The sequence below is a fragment of the Nilaparvata lugens genome, chromosome 8, assembly GCF_014356525.2.
Source record: "Nilaparvata lugens isolate BPH chromosome 8, ASM1435652v1, whole genome shotgun sequence".
NCBI lineage: Eukaryota > Metazoa > Arthropoda > Insecta > Hemiptera > Delphacidae > Nilaparvata > Nilaparvata lugens.
The window spans coordinates 30012606-30038979 of record NC_052511.1 but is presented as its reverse complement, the minus strand read 5'-3'; the positions used below and the strand labels follow the sequence as shown (position 1 = coordinate 30038979).

The 26374-nt window shown below is 37.2% G+C and overlaps 1 protein-coding gene across 1 annotated transcript in view; it reads right to left on the bottom strand.

Moving 5' to 3' along the window:
• The window catches only part of LOC111058566, a gene marked incomplete in the record, with an annotated part of 67430 nt that extends 50687 nt beyond the window's left edge, over positions 1-16743 (bottom strand). The window contains 2 exon segments of the mRNA XM_039434471.1: positions 15903-16016; positions 16639-16743. Coding sequence (XP_039290405.1) covers positions 15903-16016; positions 16639-16703 — 179 coding nt within the window.
• Between the last annotated feature and the right edge of the window lie 9631 nt (positions 16744-26374).

Here is a 26374-nt window from a genome sequence, read left to right as displayed (position 1 = left end):
CTTGAGCCCGTTTCATCCTTAAACTTACCTACAACTTTATTTCTCTCCATGGAAAGCAAGGGTGGCAGGTGGATAGTTGGAAGTATCGAAAAGGGTCAATTATCTTTGATCAACTGATACCATCTTCGACTTTTAGGTTTAGAAGAAAACTGTCGGTGTCGGTCATACAGAGTTCTACGCGGTTCCAGGGTACGATTTTTGTAATTTGCAATAGAAAAAATCGTACATATGGAATTTACTCAACTCCAGTACGGAAAAGCCGGAATAGACAGGTTTGTTCATTTTAAGTTCCAACTTGCGAGAGAAAACCGCGATCACGTCCGGACTAATTATTTGCCAGCGTTTGCATAACGGATTTGAAATGTACTTGTCTAATCGTTTTTCGTCTGTAATAATTTTAACATTAATGTGTTTCCGAACTGATTGTATAGTCTTACCAAAACAAAGATTACAACATGCCTTAAAGAAGGATATTTCAAATTTATTTTTCGCGTTCTGTCTATTCCGGATATTGAAGTCGATGTAGCTTTTCAGCCAGGGAGATTGGGAAAAACTAATGACGCGATGCACTTTCATTAATTTCAAACCGAGCTGAAGGTAGAGTTTTAAATTGACATAGTGTACAATGTACTTTTCACGGTTAAAAAGTGTGTTCATGAGTTTTCTGGTCACTCCCTGACCGTTCTCATTTCGTCTGATACTCGGACAGCAATTCCCGCGGTGGAGTTAAGTGTAGCGGCGCGAGAGGGAAGCTGGCATGTTTATCGTGTAAATCTTTCGGGTACTCGAGATCGCATTCAATTATGTAACCAGTTCCTGAATTGCTGTCCAAATTCGCGAATCAAGTTTGGAAATTTCTTCCTCTGTGAGGAATTTGAAATTCCCAAAAGGGAGGGGTCTGCTCATAGCATCCGCGTAAAGAGAATTAGCATCCACGTAAAGGAGATAATTAGACGGTTTTGAGGGATCGTATGTCTCAGGTAGATGTTTATTATTCGCCTCACAATAACGTTTACCGATAAATGAGACCCCGCCTCTCATTCCCGCTTCGAACATGAGATGCATGTCCGGATCTGTAAGTAATTGCAATTCGACTTTAGTGTACTTCAACATGCAATTCCAGGTGAAGTCCGCGAGGGAAAGAAAATGGTCACATCGAGGCCGTATGAGCTAAAAAGCGTAGACCTCATAGATTCAAATACTGTTGCTAATAACATAACGTCCAAACATAAATAAAAATCGTGATATTCACCCAGATTTTTCAGCTTGAATGTTGAGAACACTCTTTGCGCATGCTCATATTCTTCGCGAGACAGAGGTGTATCAGTTAAGTCGTTATGAAAACATTCAATGGGAGGGAGCGATGTTTCCGCGAATTTTTCGGGACAGCTCATGTACGAGTAGGGATATACTCCTTTTTTCAACAAGAGCTGTCTGTGTTCGCGAGGTGGATCATGAAACACCGAAAATAATCGTTCGAACTTCTTTTCCATGTCTGTACTTTCTACCAAATTACGCACCAATACTTCCAAGGATTCAGACATAAACTTGTAGGAATCTAAAAATTTAATTTTGCCTACTGAAAGTGTCAAAAATCTCTCTGACGTATTTGCGATGCAGGAATTTCTTTTTTACATTTACCGAGCGCTTTCAGAATAAAATGCGAATCAAAACCGGAGAAATTATGAAATAACACGAAATGTACTCCGGAGTACGAGCTGTTAAATTGCAAGAAACATGTGCTGCACATAGGTAATTACCGGTTTCATGTGCATGGTGACGACATTTAATATCGGTTTCTGAGAACGGTTCAGCACAAAGCCCGCAGTTTACTGAATTTTGAAATTCGCGCTCTTCACTTTCGGACAAATGTTGCATCGGAATTTCACGTTTCATATCCTCATACAAAATTTCGCCAAGATCTGTAATTTCCTGAAGAAATTTCTCCATGATTTTTTCGTCTAAACTACTCGATCTATGGAGTACAGGTCCGTAGCGATTTCTCCGTTTACATCTATAACAACGAAACAATACCCGCAAGGAATATGCCGCGCCGTTTTCTTGGTGTAACTACGAGTAATTTCATCGGAATCGGAATCATCATCATCATCATCATTATCAATATTAACAACGTATGTTTCTAAATCCGCGTAAATGGTGTACTTTTTCTTCAACGTCGCGCCTAGTTTCTTGAATTTAATTGTCTCTCCGCGTTTAGGATATGAAACGCGCTGAGATTCAAACTTGGAACAAAGTTCCATATGTTTCAACAAATTTGCTTTACCATCACAATTCTTAGATTTGTTTGATGTGAACCGGTGGAAACAGAAATTGCATACATGTACTTCACCGTGGCATTTTGAAAGGTGGGAGAGAAGACGCGATAGCCCGTTTTTCCCGTTCGCGGTATTTACTAAACAGAAATGAGTTTTTCCTGCATCGCCTTTCAACATTAAAAGATTAATTTGGTGTTTACGCGTGCGGAAAATGCTTGTATGGTAGGGGAAAAACTTTTTGTTGTCATACGCAATGACGTGAATTGCAATGTCCGGATTGAGTATTTCGAATTTCTTAATATCGCGTGTCGTCACCGGGAAATTTACACCTCGCATATTGAGTCTGTGAGCAAACTTGCTCAAATACTTTACAGTCAAGTGTGAGTCCTTTGGCTTCTGATGGAAATATGCGAGGACCGACCATAAAAAACATTTTTCGTCAGAGAGATTTTTGACATTTATAATACATTTTTTGTTTTTCAAAAACTGGGGTGTTTGAATGAAACTGGATGTGTATATAGGATTATATTTAATCACGTTCACATCCAGTGATTCAATTTTCTTCAACACCCATCCGCTCCCATGTCTTACGAAATTTTCGAAAGATGAGAGGATTTTTCTCACAGCCAAGAAAAAATGCTCATTAAAATCTTCATAGTTCTCAAGCACGTTTAGCGCTATGTTGGAGTAACTATGTAGATTTATTAGAGATGAAACAGACTCATCAACCTTGTCATCCAGCACCACTAATTTATACAATAAAACGTTTAAAACTATGTACCACTTTACATTTGCATCATACCGTGCCGCATGCTCCCTAATTATCTCGAAAACTCGAGTTTTCGTCCTCTCAAGCACACTCTCAATGTCAATATCCTCGTCCTCAAAACTGATGCGATGGCGAACTGCGCTTGAATTGATCCCACGAAGTCTGCGTTCCCTCGGCATGATACTGAAAAAACAAAAGAATAATGATCAGGATGGCATAGGCAATTAATAGTATGTGTAAAGGAATGTAATTCACAATCAGTTGTGAATTGGCATTCACGATGTTATCACAAGGACAGATAATGTTACATGAAAGATTGAGATTATTAACATTCGATAAAAAATGGACAAAAACTAGTCAGAATTTGTCGGCAGAAAATATGGCGAAAGACGGTTTTGTATTCGCAAGTGAACCGGATATTGTGCGCTGCGTATTTTGTTCAGTTTGTATAGGAGATTGGGATCAAAATGATTGTGTAGTCAACGAACATGCAAAGTTTAGCCCGAACTGTAGAAGGAAAGGAAATATAACAATTGAAGATGAGAATTACGATAATAATATTCTACGATTATATGAAGAAAGATATTTATCATTTACTAATATGCCAGAAGATTTATCTGTACAAGGAGAGTACTTTGAAAAACTACCTCCACACCATCTACATTGTTACATTTGCAAACCATTAACTGATAGAGCAGACTATTTTGCAAGAAATGGTTATTTCTTACATAACTATCACTATCTACAATGTGTGTTTTGTAAATATATTATCGTTGAACCATTTGAAAAAGTAATGCATTTACCGTTTTGTTTATATGCTGATGAGTGTAAGAAAAAAGAAGCTCATCATACAGATGAAGCGAAAAAATCACAAACATGCAGTATAATGTAGAAGGTTTTTTATCCTCCGAGGACAAACACTGTGCTCGGAGGAGAAAAACTGTGCTCGGAGCACAATTTTCCTCCTCAGAGGATAAAATCGAAGTAAAAATGAACTTACATGTGTTGATGCTGCGTGAATCTCCTCGAGTGTAGAGGTGTAGATAGCGGCCTATGCTACAGGTGTAGATAGCGGTCTATGGTACAGGTGTAGATAGCGGCCTATGGTATGATTGATTCCTCTCAGGTGTAGATACTGCCTTTGACTCCTCGAGTTGAGAGGTGAGAAAATGCTGTGAAAACAATGAAATATTTAATAACTGTAACCAAATATATATAAGTAGAGTACTATAAAGTACAATAAATTATCGCTAGAGTGTGCTTTTCATAATAATAATAATAATAAGCTAGAGCAAGCTAATCTGTTAGTAGTGATCTTGTCTTTGCTGATACAACATCAAGCTACTGTACTGAGATGGATAATGTGTTTGGTGCGGAGTCTGAGTTAAAGTCTTCAGATTTGTGCGTTCAATTCATTATAGATAGACATTTTAATCAATTAAGTGAATACCATTCTGTTCCTTTAGAAAAAATGTTCGGACATTTCATTATTTATCAAAATTTGGAACAGAATAGTTTTGGGCTGTGCCTGTTGTTCTACCCGATCATATTCATATGATTTGTAATTATATCAACGAATAAATAAATGAATAAATAAATAAAATCGTAGGCAGACAATTGAAAAATTACAAGCTTTGAGTAAACTGGAAAATTACATGCTGGTAAACCTCATGATCACAAACAGAGAGGTATGCATAGAATTCAATGTAATAACAAAAATGAGCCTTGAAAAACATTCAAAATTGTTATGTATTTTTTAATGCTGTTTGTAAAAAAATGTTTATTTGTGTTGTAATTTCATTCTTTCTTTTATAGGTGAGTGACGATCGCATTGATAGCCCAATCTTTGTAAGTATAGTATCTCATTAATTAAACTGAATTACAAAATATACATAATATATTGAATTATATCAAAGATCTTCATTTATTTACTTTATAGATTATACCCTGTACGTGGTTTATGAGAGGGATTATAGTGAGAAATTAATTATGCTGGTTTGCTTCTCATAAATCTAATTATAACAAAAGTTTTGCATAACTCTCTGGTGAACCTTAATTGATTATCATTTTTTAATTGATCTTAATCGGCTTTATTCATTAGTTTTATGAGGAACAATACAGTAATTAATATTTATTTTACAGTTTTTAGTGCTAAGTAGAATGAATTTTGTTTTTTGTCAATTCGGATCTTAATCTTTCTAAATTCAAAATCAATTGTTTCATGTGTTTGTATTCTGTTTCAACGTGGAAATTAGTGAAGAATTGAAAAGTCGCACGTGCATAACCTTTATTTGGACAATTTATTTTATGAAATTGGGATGAAAAGAAGTTTTGGACTGTAGTCTGGCAATAATTACACAGTCTATCAATAGAATTAAGAAGGTTATAATAGAAAACAATGCTCATTTAACAAAAGAACAATTAAATAAACTTATCTGGAATTTTTTACGAGATTCTTCAGATGAAACAGGCTTAGAACAAGATTGACAAAGAAAGATCAAAATCAAGTATGTGTGCAATATTGTAAATAAATGAAATGCATCAACTTTGCTACTGGTTGGTTAAATATTAAAATGCGTTATCTCATTGATGATAGAAAACACTGTCAAGATAAGATTCATGTTTGAAAAATGAGCTCCTCTTACTTCCTTGTTGAAGGATCTAACATGGAGAACAATATTGTCCTCGGAGAAGAGGAAAATTTAAGTAAAAATGAACTTACATGTGTTGATTTGACGAAATGAAATAATCGGATATGCTTCTCTCAGCTCCTCGACTCGGTTCAGGTATTGTTCCAGCTTAGCTCCTCGGCTATGATTTTCTCGATGCAGGTAAGTTTCCCTCACGAGAGCACAACTGCTTATGAGACCGAGTAGTGAGGTGAGAAAATGCTGTGAAAAACAATGAAATATTTAATAACTGTAACAAAATATATATTATAAAAATCAATTTAGTGTTATTTCACAAAAATATGAGAATGTAACAAAAATTTTTACTTACAATCAATAATGTTAGCGTCGAGCTAAACCTCTGTGGAGTATGCAGTGCTCGCCAATTGTGATAGGCCTCCTCGGCAGCTAGTACGTGTAGACAAGTGCACTCAATCACTCTCCAAGTTGCATTAAGTGATAAGAAATTAAAAATGTGTTTTTATATATAGCTTGATGTACGCACAAGCTGACATCACTCGGTCGCTCACTCACTCAAGGCCGGGCAACGCCCTCCCGACCTTCACAAGGCCGTCCCGAGGAGCAGAATGGATTCACTTCAACTGGCAGTATAGGAAGGCGGGATTAAAAAGGAACTCACGACTGATTTCTCTTTCACATGGCTTTCGTAATAGAGGAAAAAGCGGCAACGTGCCAGGGGGCTCGAGTTGGGTGCAAGCCACATATAAAGTGACATATAAAGTGAATAATATGGATTCACTTCAACTGGCAGTATAGGAAGGCAGGATTAAAAAGGAACTCACGACTGATTTCTCTTTCACATGGCTTTCGTAATAGAGGAAAAAGCAGTAGCGAGTAAGCGAGAATAGGAGATAACGCATGGGGCCATCTGTTTTTGAAATGCATTTCAAATAGATGATCTGAATAGATGAATTCAAAGTATTATTCCAAATTAATAGAAAATTTCCATTTTTCTTTTAGATTAAGTTAGTGTAATGATTAATTAATTAACTTTAGTTAATGTTCAACCATTGAGTTGAAAGGTAATGAAAATGGTGGTATGTAAGAGAAAGCAAAGTGGAAGAAAACGAGGGAGAGGCTTCTTAAGCTCGGCCGCGAAAGTACTTAAGGGGGCGGCAGGGGCTGCTACAGGTATTACTTCAACTATTTTAAATAAATTGATCGATGTAACACCCTTTGAAATCCCCATAGCACCTGGCTACCAGTATTGCGGACCAGGAACCAAACTTGAAAAGCGATTAGCACGTGGAGATCCTGGAATAAACAAACTTGACCAGGCTTGTAAGGCCCACGATATAGCATATTCACTAAATAGTGATAATTCTAATCGAGCCAAAGCTGACAGAATTCTAGCGAACGCAGCGTGGGAAATTTTTAAAAATCCGAAAACTCCCCTAGCCGAGAGAGGTCTCAGTTACCTTGTTACGAATGTAATGAAAGCTAAAAATTACTTTGGTGGTTCTTTGAGAAAGAAGAAGAAGAAGAAGAATGAGAGGAGAAGTTATACTAATGATATTAGACGCAAGGCTATAGCTCAGTTGAAACAACATATAGCAGGTAAAGGGTATTATTTGAAGCCGTACCCCCCGCTTAGTGGTGGGCGACTTTTAATTCCACCCCCACCCCCACCATCATCATATGGTGTGAGTTTATTCCCTCAAGTTAAGAAACGTAGAACAACAAAGAAGAGTAGGAAGAAGAAGAAGAAGAAGAAGAAGAAGGTATGAATATTGAAGGAGAATTGAGTAACTATGATTTAATGGATTGGGCTAGCTTATTACAAATTCGTTTAAGAGGAATATATATGCTAGATGCATTACCCAAAAAAATTCTAAAAAACGAAAATGCGATCGTGAATTTGGACAAGCACAGCCAACCGGGGACACACTGGATTGCATATAAGAAGGTAGGAAGTAATGTATGGTATTTTGATCCAATTGGAAATTTACAACCTCCATACGAATTGGACAAATATTGGAAAAAAGAAAATGGAGTAAATATATTTTATAATTTGGATCACCTGCAACCATTAGATAGTGATATTTGTGGTCATCTCACGTTATTGTTTCTTGCAAATCAGTTGTAATTAAGTGTTTGTGTTGAACACACAAGATGGTCGTTATAACGTTAAGATCAAAGTCAAGTAACCTTTACGAACATTTACAAGAAATTATAGAATTGGACAAAAATAGTGAATGGGAAATTGGTCTGATTAATTTTTGTAGTTACAATAGTATTGCAAACATAAACAAAGGAACAAATTCTAGCTTCAAATATGGTGATAAGTTAATCTTGTTGGATACCGGTGCATATGAACTTGAAGATATTATAAAATCTTTAAAGAATAAATTGAATATTGATGGGAAGAAGAATAGACTTATTATACGTGCAAATGCAAATACTATGAAGATTGAAATTTATTCTGATAAGCCTATTGATTTAACACGCTCTGATTCGATTGCTAAGATACTCGGTTTTGATAATGTAGTTTTACAAGCAAATAAATGGTATTATTCCAAACATCTGGTTAACATATCGAGCATTGATGGTATTCTTGTTGAATGTAATTTAGCATGTGGCAGTTATTCTAATGGAAAAGAAAAACATATAATCTACGAATTTTTGCCAAAGGTTCCTAGCGGTTATTTAATAAATGAAGTACCCTCTCCAATTATTTATGTACCTTTGAATACACGTCGAATTCAAACTATTAATGTAAAGGTAACAGACCAGAACGGATCGTTTATTGATTTCCGCGGAGATACAATTACAATTAGACTGCACATACGTGAAAAACAAAAGTAATGGGATATCTTATTTTCAACCCGCGTACACGTAGTACGTGTACGCATAATCAGGACCTTAGTAGAGAAAAGGTCGCGATAGCGTCAACATCTAGTAAACATAATAATAGGGCGTTATCAGCTAAAAGTGCGAGAACTTTGGAAAGATTAGGTTTTATAGTTGATTGGCGACATGTCAGGAGGGGCCGCAATTAGTGATATTCTGGACGTACAGACAGAGCTTCAGTTTTATAATGACATAACCAAATTCCAGTTTCATACACATACAGTTTATTCGGGTCAAGAGATAAAGAACTCTGATGAAGCTCGAATTGGAATAAATTCACTGGATGTTTATACTCTACCTTGCAAATCTTTTATATTAATTGAGGGAACGGTGAGCTGTACAAAGCCGGCAACCCCTGCGATTAACGAAAGTGGGGTAACAACTGAAGCGGCTGGTGCACCCGTTGCGGCAGACTATAAATTAAGCAGTAACATAGTGGGCAACCTTTTTGATGAAATACGATACGAATTAGCAGGTCAACAAATTTCCAAATCAAGATTAATTGGTTTAACTTCTACAATTAAAGCTATTCTTGTGAAGAACGCATCTGATAAAAACACATATCATTTAGCTGGTTTTGACAGAGCAGGATATGAGCTAACAGATAATAAATTCACTTTCTGTGTGCCGTTGAAATTAATCCTTCCATTTTTTGAAGATTTTCAAAGAATAATTTTAAACTTGAAACAAGAGCTTGTATTATTGAGGTCGCCCTCAGACCTCAATTGCGTCGAGTCTGCAACCGGTACAGAGGTTAGTGTAAAAATTACTAAGCTCCAATGGCGGATGCCCTACATTACTTTAGAAGATCATGTGCGATTGAAATTTTTGAGACTGCTCGATGCCGACACTCCACTGAAATTAAGTTTCCGCCATTGGGAAATTTGTGAATTACCAAATTTGCAAAATTCACTTGTTCATTCTTGGTCAGTACGCACGACATCGAATTTTGATACTCCAAAATATATTATAATTGCATTTCAAACTGATCGAAAGAATAAAATTAAAAAATCAATATCTAATTTTGACAGCTGTAATATTTACAATGTTAAAGTATATTTGAATAGTGAGTATTATCCATACGAAAATCTGCTAGGTAAGAAGGAAGTTTTATACCGGATGTTCCTGGATTTCGCACCCTCGTATTATAATCATTCAATCAATAGCGAACTCGGAACAGAAATCGATTTTAAAACGTTTTGTGAATCAACACCGCTGATTGTTGTAGATTGTTCACACCAACCAAGTCATTTGAAATCATCGACAGATGTTCGTATTGAAATGGAATTTAATAGTGCAGTACCTGCAAATACTTCCGCGTATTGCGTTTTAATTAGCGATCGTGTGATGGAGTACACGCCACTCACGAGCATGGTGAAAGAAGTTCAGTAATTTGTTGATAGAGTGCATCACTGCAGGTTATATAAGGTGTGTACTGCGCCAAATGTAAGCCATTATCAGTTTTACCTTTGAACAGGAATCATGTCCTATTCTTTGTGTTCTGATATTTTGGACAAGCCACAAACTCGCTCTATTGGTATCCAGTGTGATCTTGATTCTGATATTTTGGACAAAGCTCAAACTCAGTCGTCGCTACTTTACGATATTGAATCAACAAATTTCTATTATGAACCAAGGAGGAGTAGTACACCAATCCAGAAGTCGGGAGAGGAGGAGGAGGAGGAGGGGGCGCCAGAGGTGGAGGAACAGAAACGAGAAGAGGAACAGAAAGGAGTGCAAAAGCAGACACCTACGAAAATTGCTACGGTTGATCTTCACTGGTTTAAGCAAACTTGTAATCAAATTATTGTAAAGGAACTTGCTATTGTCGATGAGAGCAATAATTATGTTGTATTTCATTTCAAATCACCATTTCCAAAGATGGAATTGACTACAAAATTGTTTAACGACGTAACATGGCTGGAACGTAACTATCATAAAATAAAATGGAAGATGGAGATTTGGAATGGAATGAGACAATTATCCGTGAATACCTCGCAGGTTATGAAAAAATTTTTACAAAAGGAACTGAAAAAGCAAAGTTTTTGAGAAGATTGCATTCTAACGTACAATGCATACCGGAGGACTTTCTCAAGCCCGATTTCAGCTTTTTCACCACTTCGTGGTGTTATGATGCATGTAAGATACATAAGTATAGACCCGATGGAAGGTGTGCGTTGTACAGTGCCCAACATTATAATTCTTTGCTGTTTAAAAATATGTATCAAACAAATAATTTCTTGTGCGAGAATACTCGTATGAAAAGTATGAAATTGGCGCCTATGTATACGAATGCTCAGAAAAGAAACTTTGCACGATATGGATTCTTCTACAACGGAAAGGAATTACAGTGTGTTTATTGCTTGCATGCACTGAGATTGCATAAAGCTCGCACGTGTTGTCTGTCTACAATTATTAATGAAGAAAGACCGTTTAATTATTCTATAATAGTGCCAGCCTACACATAGTTTTCTCCATTCGCTCGACAACGATGGATCCGGCAAAGTGGTTAGCTGCTGACCACCAGTTGGAAGTGAGGTTAAAAAACTGCATAGACTGGTATGACGAATGCGAAATTGCAATTCAGAAATCATCTAGTGAAAATTATAGTTTGGCGAAACAATTAAAGACATTTTTCTAAGCACAGTTAATTTGAACGATATAAGAGACTATTTGTGCTATTACCGTCCATACAATTTGTCTGTAGATAAATTGATTAAAATTGAAGATGAAGTTATGATGTATTGTTGTAGTGAAATGTTGTAAACAAATATATAGATATTTCCTCGAACATTTTGGTTTAGTATCAGTGTAGACTTGATTGAGTGAGGACGCGAGATACGCCCCCCTCAGACACAACTGTTACAGCTAAGTGCACATTCCTACCTTATCAAGAGATACGCCCCCCTCAGAGCCAACTCTGTTACAGCTAAGTGCACATTCCTTCCTTATCAATTTTATTGTTCATAACATAATCGAGGTCATGCAGTGTTTTAGCTTTGCTAAATTCAAAAAATTATCTCGCCTCTTGATGTCAATTTCATTCAATGAATTTGATTCTATTGCAAAAAATATTAAATTTTCAACAGGATTCCAAGGCAATGATGTTGATCAAGCGTTAACAAAAACAGAAAATGTACATTTTCCAATTTTATCTGAGATTTTCGAATTATTGGACATACTAGATACAGGTCATCTACATTATTGTAGTGCAAATGATTTCTCAACTATTGTTACAAATTCCGATGAACTTTGGAAATGCTTGTATGACATTGCAGATAAAAAATGTAAAAGATCAACTTAGATCATTGACCTCTCTCTGTTAAGACATCAATAGAGCTGATACCCCAAGTGATATAGGTCTGAGGATATCTATAGCCATTTTTGGAATGCTTGTTCATACTAAATTTACTATAGATATTCTCGGAGAAACACTTAAAAAATAACGCCTGCGGTTTGTACAGCACATAGAAAATTTCAATATAAATTTGTGAAATTTTTCTTAACTGTCGGGTGGAAAGCAAACCAATTGTATTAATTTGCAATCACTTTATAATTTTACAGTATAAAGATGTAACAGATTCACTCAGTATAAAGATGTAACAGATTCACTTTAATTTGACAGTAGAGAATTTTTCCCTCAAAGGGAAATTATACAGATTCACTCAGTATAAAGATGTAACAGATTCACTTTAATTTGACAGTATAGCATTAGATGGATTCACTTTAATTTGACAGTAGAGAATTTTTTCCCTCATTTAGCATTCACTTTAATCTGTCAGTATAGCATTAGATGGATTCACTTTAATCTGTCACTATAGAGAGAGGGAATTTTTCCTCCAAAAAGGGAAATTTTTTTTTCCCTCACTGAGAGAGAGAGATATATCTCTCTCTTTTCAACCCCCTCGTCCTCACTGGGAGAGGGGAGATAAGATAAGGAGAGGGAGAGGGAGAGGGAGAGGGAGAGGGAGAGGAGAAGGAGAAGGAGAGGGAGAGGGAGAGGGAGAGGGAGAGGGAGAAGGAGAGGGAGAGGGAGAGGGAGAGGGAGAAGGAGAGGGAGAGGGAGAAGGAGAGGAGAGGGAGAGGAGAGGGAGAGGGAGAGGGGGAGGAGAGGGGGAGTTTGCGCATGCGCAGAGGGGGAAGGGGGAGGGGGATTTGCGCAAAAATTTTTCCTTATTTCTCGGTAATTGTGCAAAAATTCTTCCTTGAAATCTCAAATATAGGCTACTGTTGTTAGTTCTAGACTAGACAGACTTTTCAACAATCGATTGGCTACGGCTATCTATCTCCAAACTTGTAGGAATGGTTGATGCCTTTGTATTTGCACTTCTATTCACTCACTTACTCTCTCTCCTAGCGCTCTCGCTTCTCACACTGTACTGTTTTTAGCAGAGAGTATAGAATGTTACATTCTATCCTCACTGGTTTTTAGCCCATGTCTGGCTGATGGGATGGGCTAGCAGAGCTGACTTCGGCCGCCTCTTAAGGTACATACAGACTTTCGCTCTGCTCTGCAATTGAACGTCACTTGATCAAATCGATTGATGATCGATTGATGATTGACCGGGGAGCAAGAGTGGAACGCGAGAAGAGCTAACATCTCCCGTAACGTTCATGATTGGTGTGACTTCTGAGCGAGGGCGTAGCGATTGCGGAGCGATGGCTGAACGAGGGCTGAGCGTGCGCTGAGCGGGTTGGAGGCGCATATATCTGTATGCACCTCTATAATAAATTATCTTAGAGGTCTTAAGATGCACTATAATTTTCATAAGAAAAATTTTTCTCCAAAAATGGAAATAGTATATTTTATTAGACAAAATATAAAACTATGAGGTGGAAATTTCCCAATTTTCTGGTTTGCATGGGAATAACTTCTTGAACAATAGATATAGGTACGGTAAAATAATGAATGACATTAATTGTAGATTCATTGACCCTTAAGAGGATTAGATCAAAGTATCTTGATTTGGAGACGAAATATGCTCGTTTTAAGAAACCATTGCATCATCTACTCTGATGAGAGTAGATTTTAAAAAGTATCAAACACATTCCCCTTATATAAGCTTTTTAATGAGCTGCCATGCTTTAATATTCAACTCCGTTCAGGTCTAGAATGGGCATATTGAGCATATCGATTTTTCTATTTCTCACAAGGCTGACCATGTTGCTTATTGACTGTGTAGGTATTGTCACAGTGAGATTCGCCAAACAGCTTTGATAAGCAACTTTCTATAATAATAAGCTAAAAATTACAACTACCCACCTTTATTGGCTGTTGAAATAACAACAAAATCTATGATATATTCATTTTTTAAGATCCAGATTCACAAACAGTTGTAAATGGTTTTCGAATAACCTATAACAGCATAATGAATGTTTGTTTACAATAAGGGTTAGTTTCTCGATGCAAACTGAGCCGGCTACCTTATCAGTCAGCTGATAACCGGCGTGTTTGTTTCTGATTGTTGACTGCTTGCTTCGATTTTCAATTTTATTATGTTGTTCATTGTACATTCTGACCTGCTGAAAAATCTGCTCATTGTTCCCCTATATTTGTTTTGCTTGTTTTCTCGTTTTTATTTGTAAAATTATTTATTTATTCTATATGGCACACCTGAGCTCATTTCTTCATTTGTAGCCATCCTATTGGTAGATTTGTTCTTCTGACCAGTGATTGGTCATTAACTGGTCATGTGACCTTTTCTTCCCCAAACCTAGCTTCTCAATTTCGGAGAAGAAGGAAGAAAGAGAGAGATTAACTGAGCACGCTAAAGGAGAGTCGTTTGTAACTCCTATTTGTTATTTTTTGTCGTTTTAAATGTTTCATTGTTAAATTTATGTAAGAGTGCAGTTAAATTCAATCAATGTAGAGTCCCCGCGACGTTAGAATTTAATTTGATTACCAAGTCTCAGTTAAAAAGGAGTTATTAATTATTATTAAAATCGCGAGCCAAATAATAAAGCCTAAAATGATGCCATGCAGCCTGACGAAAGATGCCAGCTATGCAGTGAACAAATCTTCATGAGTGAGTGCGCGTATATTATGGGTCCATATAAATGTGAGTGATTTATAATATCATTATTTCAAAATCTCTTCGACTCAATTTTCCATAGACAAACTGGTATATCGTTTGTAAAAATTCTGACGTTACACTGTCCAAACTTGAGTCGGGCAACCCTTGGGTGAAAGCACTACATGCTCATCCTTAATAAATTTATAAACTTGAAAGAACTCTTTAAAATTCAAATTATATTGTTTATGGGCTTAACCCTTCATTATCAAATTCATTTATTAATTATTGAACAAACAATATTCTTATATGATTTAGTGAATTTGAATAAATGCAACTTGTCATCATATGTTGTTCCTTAGTGACCCTGTGTTCGACCTTGCTTATAGCTTATTTATTTGCTAATATCATATTCATTTCAGAGGTCAATGGTAACCCATCATCGAGCTACTTGATCTTGAGAAAATATAGTACAATATTAATCCTTCGATTAATTGTCAGGAGAATAATCTAGTATACTCTAGACATTTTTTCCTATTTCGTGTGACAAGGGTACTTCCCAAAACAGGAATTAACCCTCGGATAAGTGCCGTCACCGACAGGAGACTGGTATAACCCTCACAGTATATAATAAAATCTCTACATTTTACACTTGTACATATGTATTTCCACGTTATTTGATTGAACCAATGATATGATTGAACCAATGTATTTTTTTATAATTAGTATTATATTGTATTTTTGACGTTTCCAATTGCAATTTTTTATGTGCTCAAAGGAATAAAAAACATTCTTATTCGTATTCTTATTCTGAAGATAGGATTGATTAAACTAGAAATTATTCATGATCAATCAGCTGACAAGTGAATTATTCATTGCATGCATTACACAGATGTTTGGAGAAGCCATATCTATTTCTATGTGGTTTCAGTATTGTTGTTTTGCAGTCATGGTATTATTATGCAAGCCCATCAGTATCAAAATCCTCACATTCGAAAGAAAAAATTAATAGGTTATACATATAATCAAATTAACTATAAAATGCTGGAGAAATGATAATATTTTTGACTGAAAAACATTAATTTTTAAATATTTGAGGAATATTTTCATATATTGCTGGACAAAATCTTTTGTACCTTTACTGATGTATACGTGACAAGGTAGAAAATTCTCAAAGTTTCATTCCGATTGGTAGGGTAGTTACGGTATTGAATACATTAGGCTTAGAAACATCAATCTTCTGGATTTACCCATAGATTGTTCATAATTAATCATATATAATGGATTATGTGATTTTTATACTCACATTGCCTTTTGGCCGTCTATAGTTGTTTGATTTGGTGAATCATTGGGAATTCCTATCTTTATGGAAAATCCTCCTCCAGAATTTGAAATTTTCTTCTTCACTGTACTCCCATTTCTGCAGGAAAATATCAGATTCATTGGATAATTTTTGAAAGTGACATGTTAAGAACTAAAATTTCATTGTGGATTAAGTAGCTAAGCTTTCTATGAGTATAAGACAAAAATATCTACGAGATGAATGCAGCTTTAAAAAACACCACTACCCAATTAATTCTGTTGTAGGTTTTTGTGGAGATTATTTTTCGTGGAGAACACATTTGTAGGTTAATCTTAGGCATAATTATTAACACATTTACAGAACTACAGTTTCACGCTGAAGCCAACCCATCATTAGCTCTACAGTCAACACAGAAACAGTGTTTTCTAATTATTAAAAAGGTCCACATCAGTATTTCTGTAATCAACAAATTTTATCAATAAATCAATTGATGAATTTTATTCGGAATGAAGTTACCAATGGCTTTTTCTTACCTGAAAATGTTTACATTGCTCCTGAATGTTCAAGCCTGAGATTATATAGTATTAAATAGCTTTCTGATGCACATAGCGTGAATTTTTTTTGTTGCCAGATTCATTATTGGATTAATATGATTGCTATCAAGGCCTAAGGGTCTAGGGACCTTAAGAGGCTACTTAGTCTTATCAGGCTCCAATTTGGAAAATAAATCAATACTTACTGCTCAGAAACCAATAGAACTAGTACACACACACCAAACAGCAAATCCAGAAATTTATGCTGCATTATAAGCACTCACTAAACAGACTAAGTATTAGAGCTTGAGCAATGAACTACTTATGATATTGAATGAAAACTACCAAGACATTGAATTCATTTGCATAATGAATTTGAATTATTATTAACTTCGAATTCGATTGAGTTCCATTTCAATCGTTCTACTGTGTTAAATTCCACTCTGCTAGCAACTCATTTTACTACATCATTGCTGATAATTCTTCGCAATTGAAATATTTTATCAGTGGATCTTTTCTAGATCCAGCTATCTCTCACAATTGAATCACTCTTGTGATGTTTCTATATTTTCATTTGCGTCTATGTTTGTTTTCCATTTTGACTATGAAACTTCCAATAATGTGCATTGATAAAGTTATTCCAAAAAGGATTAGCGCTAGGGATGTCAATCCCGGGATACCTAAAAATCCCGGGATTTTTCAGGGTCAGTCCTGGGATTTTCGGGATTGTAAACCTGTGTGTGAATCATATTTTTCCAAAAAAACAATTCAATATTGAATTTATTTACGGTGATGAATATGAGTTTTTATAACTAATTTATTGTTCCAAGTGTTTGACTAATTTATTCTACAGGCACAGTTGCATATACATAATATTGATTGTATACTGTACTCTTTACTGGATTTATAGAATTCGCATTATCAGTTCGCATAATTGGCAGAATGATTGTTGATCGGTTGATATGATTGTCTCTAAACTTGTTTCTGTTCACACAGCACCACAATTACAAGTCTAGACGGCGCAATATTTGCAATAGTGCTGCTGGCATTTCCTTGAAATGCATTCCGAACTTTGAGAAGACTTCAGAAATCAGAAATAAAAAACCATTCACTCTCTGTCTAATTATTCCTCTTTTCTTCTCTTCCTCTATCATTAGTAGAATATCTAGTTGAAGTAAATATTATAGTTGCCTCTACGAAATAATTTCATTTAGTAGTGTAGTGGTTCAGCTGTCGCGTTGTTTGGTCGGTATGGTGTTACGGTCTTACAAAAAGTGTTCTATTTTATTATTAATTGAAGTGATATTAATTCACTTCACAGTACTTGACGTAATTAAAGTGTGAGCTCTATCCCGTCCTGATGTAGTATCGAAATTCTTTCGTTCTACATAAAAAAGACTCTGATGAGTTATCTTGCTTTCCTCAGTTCTCACTATCATCTAGGATACAGCAAATTTAAGGTAGGACATGAAATTAAACAATTACTCCTAATCTTGAAAACATTTATAGAAATAGAATGTTCAATTTTAATATTATTCCCAAGTATTTTTTTTTTCATTTTAATAATAGCCTCTCTCTCTTTAATGGGCCCTTTCTCATCTCCACACACTGTTACTGAACATCTAATTGGGAGGAACGATCGGTTAAAAATGCATCAAACTGATTTTTGCCAATCCCGGGATCAGTCCCGGGATCCCGGGATTGATATTGGATAATCCCGAAATACCGGGATAAGAAATCAGTCCCGGGATTGACATCCCTAATTAGCGCTCAACTTATCTTCTTATTATTGGATTGATTCCATATGTTCATATTATTATTGGTAGGACAACCTGTTTATTTAACTCAGTTATTTAGATTGCTCCGATTGATCATCATTATTTAGAGGTGTGATTAATCAACATACCTTTATCTTTCACTCTTATTCTGAGATGAAATATTATAGCAGCTTAGCCTACGCGTTTAGGAATTCATTCCATGTTATTTTCAGCTCAACTCATTTTGCATAATCAGGTGTCATTAACACATAATACGTCACATCTATTAACACAATTTTAGAACGATGTTAAAATAGGAGATGGTCATTAGAATATATTATGAGACTTGGGTAAAAGTTGCTGGAGAATTCGCATACCTCTTCGGCCGCTAGAGAAAAGAGAGGCTTCAAAAAGAGGCTGAAGAGGATCGTAAAGAGGTCATAAAGGGTGCTCATAAAAGTAACGATATTCAAGATCCAAATTATTTGAGGGGGTGGGTTGGATACCAAGGAGAGGGAGAGGGAATAGACTGGAGAGTCCAGAAGGCAAGGCGACACTAAGCTATTTGTAAGGGACGTGAGGTTTACGAGGTACCCCATAAAGCCTCAAGGCGCGCATACACTCACCACTCACCCCGTTACCACCGTACCACTAGAAGTGGTTTGAACGGTGAGGGGAAGGGTCGACTGAATGAAATGAGGTTATGTTGCGCCATTAAAGACATGTTATGAGTGAGAAGAGGTGGAAGAAAGAAAACTGGATGAGGAGGAAGAAAGAAAGGAGAAAACTTGAGTAGGAGAATGAAAAGAGAAAAATTTAAAAAATAAGTGAAGGAAAATGGCGGAACGGAACAAATGGACTACTCAATAAAAAATCAAGGATGGGATAATTAGTAAGAAGGAATGAAAAAAGGGAAGATGAAGTGAGTTGGAGAATGAAAAAACGTGTGAAGGATTTAAGAAGTCAAGAAAAGAAATAGTTTAAGTATGTGGAAGAACAAGAAAATTGAAAGTGCGAGGAGGAAAAGGGAAAGTAAGTATGTGAAAACATGGGAGAAGAAAGAATGGAGAATAGAAGAGAGTGACAGAAGAGAATAGGAAAGAAACAAATAGAGAAGAGTGTGTGATAGAGGAATAAAGGCTTGTAAATTGATGATTGGAAGTTTTATATATATCTTAAATTTTCAGAATTCTAGTTTAGTAGAGAAATAATTAAATGAGAATGATAGGTTGATGTTATTTTGCCTATATTACATACTGTATACACATACATATTTATATAATTATTCGTGTGAATATTCTATAAAGAATCCTCACCCCTCACCATGAATTCATTGAAATATCTGTAGCATATTCCTTGGTGTTTCAATCCACATTACTTGCCTATTTTTATTCTTCCAAGTACACCTGGAAGAGAAATGTGTGCTAATTTCTAGACTAACGTGAGAAGCAAGGTTACTTTACTAACCTGGATTCACGGTTCAAGGAGCACTCCCCTAACGAACCTAGGCTATTTCCATTCAAAGATCAAAGACAGGGCTTGGCCTATTAAGCGCTGAGCGAGGCTTTTCAGCAATTTCATAGCGACTCACAGTTCGCATGTCTTTGGCGCTTATCTTGAAGGAAGATGGTTATAAGCTAAGCACGCCCTTCCTTGTTCACTTACCTCAACAGACCGCGACCTTATCCAACCACAGACTAACCACCACCACTCCACATTATATTTAATTGCTACCGCAACCCAACTTTCACTTCCCTCTTCTTCATTCAGTCTTATTCTGTTTCATCCTCTAAATCTTTTTTCTCCTCCTTTCCACGATTTTCAGTTTTCTTCCTTGTCAACCTATTCCATTCTCTTATCTCTAGGCTATTGAATCCTACTCTCCATTTAATGGAAAGAATATTGTGAAAGGATAGTGGAAATATTGAGCTAAGTAGTGAACGATGAACTTACTCCAGTCTTTGTTTCACTGAGAGATCTTAGTATGTAATTTGTCTCAATTTCTAATTAGTAAATGATCTGACCCATTGACGTTATACTTCTGAATTCATCCAATCAGGCTGGTAAATTTTACGTGCAGCGGCCATTTTTCGTCCGCCATTTCCACAATCGCCACCACAGACACTTCCCACGCCACAAGTGCTTCCTCCAGTTAGTTGGCCTGATATTGGCATAGTGGAAGGTTCGGTTCGCGTGCGTTTTGTGTCGATTTTATCGTATTATTCAAAAGTTTACGTATAGGTAGTAACTGAGGGTATCTGATAACGGCATTCCTACATATGAGCAGTCATTGCAGACAGCTTTTTGAGTGACATTCCAGCGTCCTTGCTGTCTTAGTTAGTTCAATTCATTTCAGTTAGTCCTGTTCATTTTTATCAGTGGGTTTAGTACATTTTAGTTACCTAGTTCATTTAGTTGCTGTTAGTTAGTTCATTTTATCTATTCAGTTGATTGGTTAGTTCATTTCAATCACTTATTCTACTTCACAATGAGTGAAAAAACATTTCTGAATGAAGAAGAAATTATTGAGACATTAGATGAAATAAGTGATGATGATGAAGTTGAGATTGAAGAAAGTGATGGATATGACAGTGATACTGACCCGGAATATTTTCTACAAGAAATTGAAAATGTTTATGATGAAATATTTATTTATTTATTCATGAAAAACATGGAAGCATACATGATTTCTCCCAAAAATTGCTTCCATAACAACACAATAATTACAATAGTTCATTATACATAGTAAGAGTACAGAAAAGAAGAATATTGAAAAATTACAATGAAAGAAGAGGAAAAATAATAGGAAAAAAAGAAATGAACAAAAAAAACCGAATCAGTACTAATCATACCCTTGAGGACTAGTACAAAAGTGGATTTAGAAAAAAAAACATAAAACATCAACTCAACAGACAAGAGACACATTAAAACACTCGACAGTCATACTCGCAGAAGTCGCCTACAATCCCTACGGAAGCGACTGTAACCGAATGACAGGTCAAGATGACCTGAGAAGCAATTGGAAATGAATGATGATCTATATATGGGAGAGTTCTGATGATTTAAAGTGTTGCAATAAGGTATAAATAACCAACAACTGAAACGGCGAGGCACTGCAGAAAAATACACATTCAACTGGGAAAGCAGAAACATTGAGCTGATTCTGCCATTGAATACATTAAAAACGAACAAAAGCTTATTAAAATCACGTCTCAATTTTAATGATTCCACACCGGACATCATTCTGAGTTGTGATGTGGGAAAGTCGAAGGGGCATGTATTGTTGAACTTTTTAAAATGTAAATATCTAAGGAATCTGCGTAGTATAAAACGCAGATTTATCCCCCCCAAACTTGTGTGCCAGAGTCCTCCTTCACCTCAAGGTCACCCAAGTCAACCTAACCTAACCTAACCTAACCTCAAGGTCACCCAAGTTGACCAAAATTAACCTCAATGTCATGAAGTTGGCCAAACCTAGCATCAAAGTCACCAAAGAAAAAAAAATTAAAAAAAAAAAAAAAAAAAATTAAAAAAAACGGTGTGCTACAGTGCAGTGCAGTTTTTAGTGAATAGCAAAGTAAGTACAATCTATATTGTTTATTATTATTGTAGGTTATTATTTTAAAAGATCCATTTTGATGAATACTTTGTGTGGGGGACTTTAAGATGTCTCCTCACACATCATGATGATCATTCAGGTTGAGAGAGAGAGGGAGAGAGAGAGACAGAATAAATATTATTTAGAATTTTAAAAGACCCATTTTGATGAATATTTTGTGTGGGGGACTTTAAGTAAGATGTCTCCTCATCATTATCCAGCATACAAATTCACACCAATACTTTTGGGATGAACGATCATCAAAGATCAATTCAATCTTGACATCCTCATTTCGCCAATTATAGACTTTATCCAAATTTACAATAGCTACTTCACTATACTTGAGACTGTAGATAGTATCCAAAGGTACTCGTTGGCTATCACCAAACAGAACAAAACCTTTAAAGTATGACATTGTCAACAGTTAGCGATTGATGTTCAAGAGACAAACGTCTCCACTCATATATAGTCTATAATGATGGTGGTGGGGGTAAAAAGTGAATGATAAAACAGTAAATCAAATCAAATGTTTATTTATTGACATGAAAAGGTTACGACAAAAATATCTATCTTCCAGCATTGTCTTCATGATCCAATCATGGGTTGAGCTCACAATATTGTGGAGCTCCATCAATCCAGTGGGGACTGCAATTGGTCTGGGAGATGACTCATTTGCTGGGCCGGCTCCTTGTCTCACCGCGGCCGCCGGTAGCCCCACCGCCGCCAGTCGTCCGACTGCCGCCGCCGATTGCCCCGCCACCGCCAGTCGTCCGACCGCTGCCGCCGGTCGCCCCACTGTCAGTGACCATCCCACCGCCAACAGTCGTCCCGCTGCAGCTGGCAATCATCCCGCCGACTGAGGTCAGGACGGCTTTAATTTGGCAGTGGCTCTTCATAATATAGGTGAGTGATTGCCTTGCTGTGCTTTTAACAAGGGCTGTTTCGGCAACCACACTCCACATCCCCCTGTCACGTGACTCTGGCTCACTGTTCAGTAACTGTTCAGTCACTGTCCAGTCACTGTTCAGTCACTGTTCAGTCACTGTTCATTCACTGTTCAGTCACTGAGTCACTGTTCAGCCACTGTTCAGTCACTGTTCAGTAACTGCTCAGTCACTGTTCAGTCACTGTTCAGTCACTGTTCAGTAACTGTTTAACTGTTCAGTCACTGTTCAGTAACTGTTCAGTCACTTTTCAGTCACTGTTCAGCCACTGTTCAGGAACTGTTCAGTCACTGTTTAGTCAGTGGCACTCGGCACTTGGGATGGGTCCAAAATGTATAAATAGCTGAGCTCAAACTCTCAGACCTCAGTATACTGATGAACACTGACCAGTATGTATATCAAACAAAGGAACCATAAGCCGACATTGGAGAAGGTTGCTCCTACCATATTGTAGATTGCTAGGTTGAAGCATGAAATCAAAAGGAGGCATAAGGAAATCATGCTGGGTAGACGGATTGCAGAAGAGAAACATGTGGAACACTTCAAACCTCTAGCTGAGCCACTAGCCAACCTAGTCAAAACTCTCCAACAGATGCCAGTTCAACAACCACAACTACCTCCATCAAGAGCATCCAAGAAGCGTCCCAGGTATCTGAAGCCTGGAATAAAAATGCACTCCAGGCATGTGAAGGGTAGGCAGAGACAATCCAAGCCAGAGTTTTTATCATCAGAACATTGTCCTTTCTCAGCAGCATCAACACACCACATATATCCTACTCCACCAACAACACCATTTGTTAAACGTGCCACATATACAAGGCGTGGACTTACTGGTGCAAGTAAAGCAAAACATAAGCTGCAACTCTCCAGCATTGATGAAGAGTTACTAACATTTGAATCATATGGAACTGGAGAAGTTTCACGTCCAATAGCAGGCACCTCAGGAGTTGTACGACAACTATGGAAAGCAGGAAAGCAGGCATTTGAAGAGGATGAGGGTGAGGAGTATAATATGAGTAGAGGATATGATGATAGCAGTGATGAGGAGCTGTCTGGAGATGGACAGGATGATGATAAGAATGTTGAACAATTATTGAATGAAAGTCACAGTACAACAGTTCAGAATATCCTTGATCAAACTGATCTAGCTGGAAAACAAGTAGCTGATTACATTAGAGGATCATTGAGCAAGGACAATGACGATTTTGATGACACTTTTGGGCCAAGAGTGAGAGACAAAGCTTACTACCTGGGAAATAAGTATTTAACTTTTGGAGAGAATGGTGATGAAATTGATGTATTGTGCTAACTGACCCTGTAGATCAGGAAGAAAAGACCTTCACAGCTACATAGGGACTTTGTGAGTTGATTTTCAAGAAGAATCCGAATTGTGCATTAGTTGAATCTGCTGACAGATAAGCCTATGGGGAAATATTGAACTGGACCAGTGTGCACAGACAGAACAATGATCCAAGAGGTGAGATTGTTAACTACAACAAAGCCAAGTATAAGAATACAATCAAACACCTTTTGGATGATAGCAGAGATGGCAGTCAAAGACATTCTGAGAGACAAGTGACTGGGAGAGGATCCATTGCTTCAAGGCATGATTTTTCTAAGGAGAAAAGTCAGAAGATCTATAGAGGAAGAGGTGTTCTGTCAGCTATCAAGGGTGCTGCTGGTACAATAGTTATTACGGCAATCGACATTCTACCAGTTAAACTTCATATCCCTGGCTATCAATACTGTGGACCAGGAACAAAACTTCAGAAGCAATTAGCACAAGGTGATCCAGGAATCAACAAACTTGATCAGGCTTGCAAGGAGCATGATATTGCCTATTCCAAGAGTGGTGATACAGCAAGCAGAGCAGTAGCAGACAGCATCTTGGCAGAGAGAGCCTGGGACAGAGTGAGATCTGAAGATGCAGGGGTGTTGGAAAAAGCTGCAGCACTAGCAGTCACCAACATCATGAAGACTAAGGCAAAATTTGGGGGAGGTATGAAAAGATCACTGAAGGAAGTCAGCAGGGTGGCTGAGAAGGAGAAGAAACAAAAGATTCAACCATCAAAGAAAAAATCAATCAAAGGAGGTCTTCACTTGAGACATCAGAAACCAAAGGTTGGTACAGGTCTTTACTTGAGACAGCAGAGATCAATGGTCGGTAGAGGTCTTTACTGGAGAAAGCAGAGAACAGCAACACCTTAGACACTAGGTAATATATTGAGGTACAATCAAAATCATAATGCTGTACAATTATGGATATAATTATATTGGATACATAGCAGATTAGATTCATTGTGTTGGAATCATCTGTGGAGAACAGACATTTTGTGGATCAACTGTGTATCTGGAACGTTAGAGAAGATGGTACTCCTATTCTCGAAGTGGGGTGACTATGGTGAGACAAATTTACCATCAATCTCCCCATTTGATCTGATGAAGGATGAGGATCATGTAGAAGATGAGGAAGAGGGAACTGATATGGAGGAGAACAATGAGGTAGAGGTGGAAGAGGAAGAGGATAAGGAGGAGGAAGAGGAAGAGGAGGAGGAGGAAGAGAAAGAGGAGGAGGAGGATGATGAAGTGGTGAGAAATACTACGACACCTATACTTTTGACTCGAAGGAGCATCAATTACCTGAAGGGAAGAGGTTGTGAGGTGATTCAACAACAATGACAGGGTATTGTCTCTATCTGAAACAGTGTTCTAGAGGTATCACTGAATATCATCCAAAGACTATCAGACATCAACATAGAGGACTTGCCAAGGACTGGTGTGGGAAGAGGAGTCTACTACCTGGGACATCACCTGCTTGACATGGGCCAAGGAGAAACATCATGGATACATCACTTTTCTGCACACTCAATATGATAAACAACTTTGATTTTGGAACAGAGATATATCTGCTTGTAGTAAACTTTTCAATGAAATGGATGTTGAATTGATCAATAAAGAGCTAATTGTATTCCAAACTGTTTACTTATAACCTACCATCTCCTTAGATATAGTTTAGCTATAAGTACATTCTGAGTGCCACTGACTGAACAGTGACTGAACAGTGACTGAACAGTTACTGAACAGTGACTGAACAGTTAAACAGTGACTGAACAGTGACTGAACAGTTACTGAACAGTGACTGAACAGTTAAACAGTGACTGAACAGTGACTGAACAGTGACTGATCAGTAATTGAAGTGACTGACTGACCACTGAGTGGATGACCCTGCCGTCCCGCCACAGACATGCTGAACACTGGTGAGCATGGTCCATATGCCAGGAGGGGCTAGGGTCATTGAGAATGCCCATGCTAAATGTCCAAACACAACATGGAGGAGGGGAAGTGGGAGTCGCTGGAAATATCCATCTTCAATGCCACCCTGATCCAGAGCAGCACGGCCATACTGATCCAGAGCCTCCCATGGACATCCTGAACCAGCAGGTCCACCAAGGACACATTAATCTGGTGTGATAGAGGTCTCCATTACCATGCAGAGTGACAGGTCCCGCGTGACCATCCCGAGTCAGAGTCACGTGACAGGGGGATGTGGAGTAGGGTTGCCAAAACATCCCTTGTTGAAAGCACAGCAAGGCAATCTCTCACCTATATGAAGAGCCACTGCCAAATTGAAGCCATCCTGACC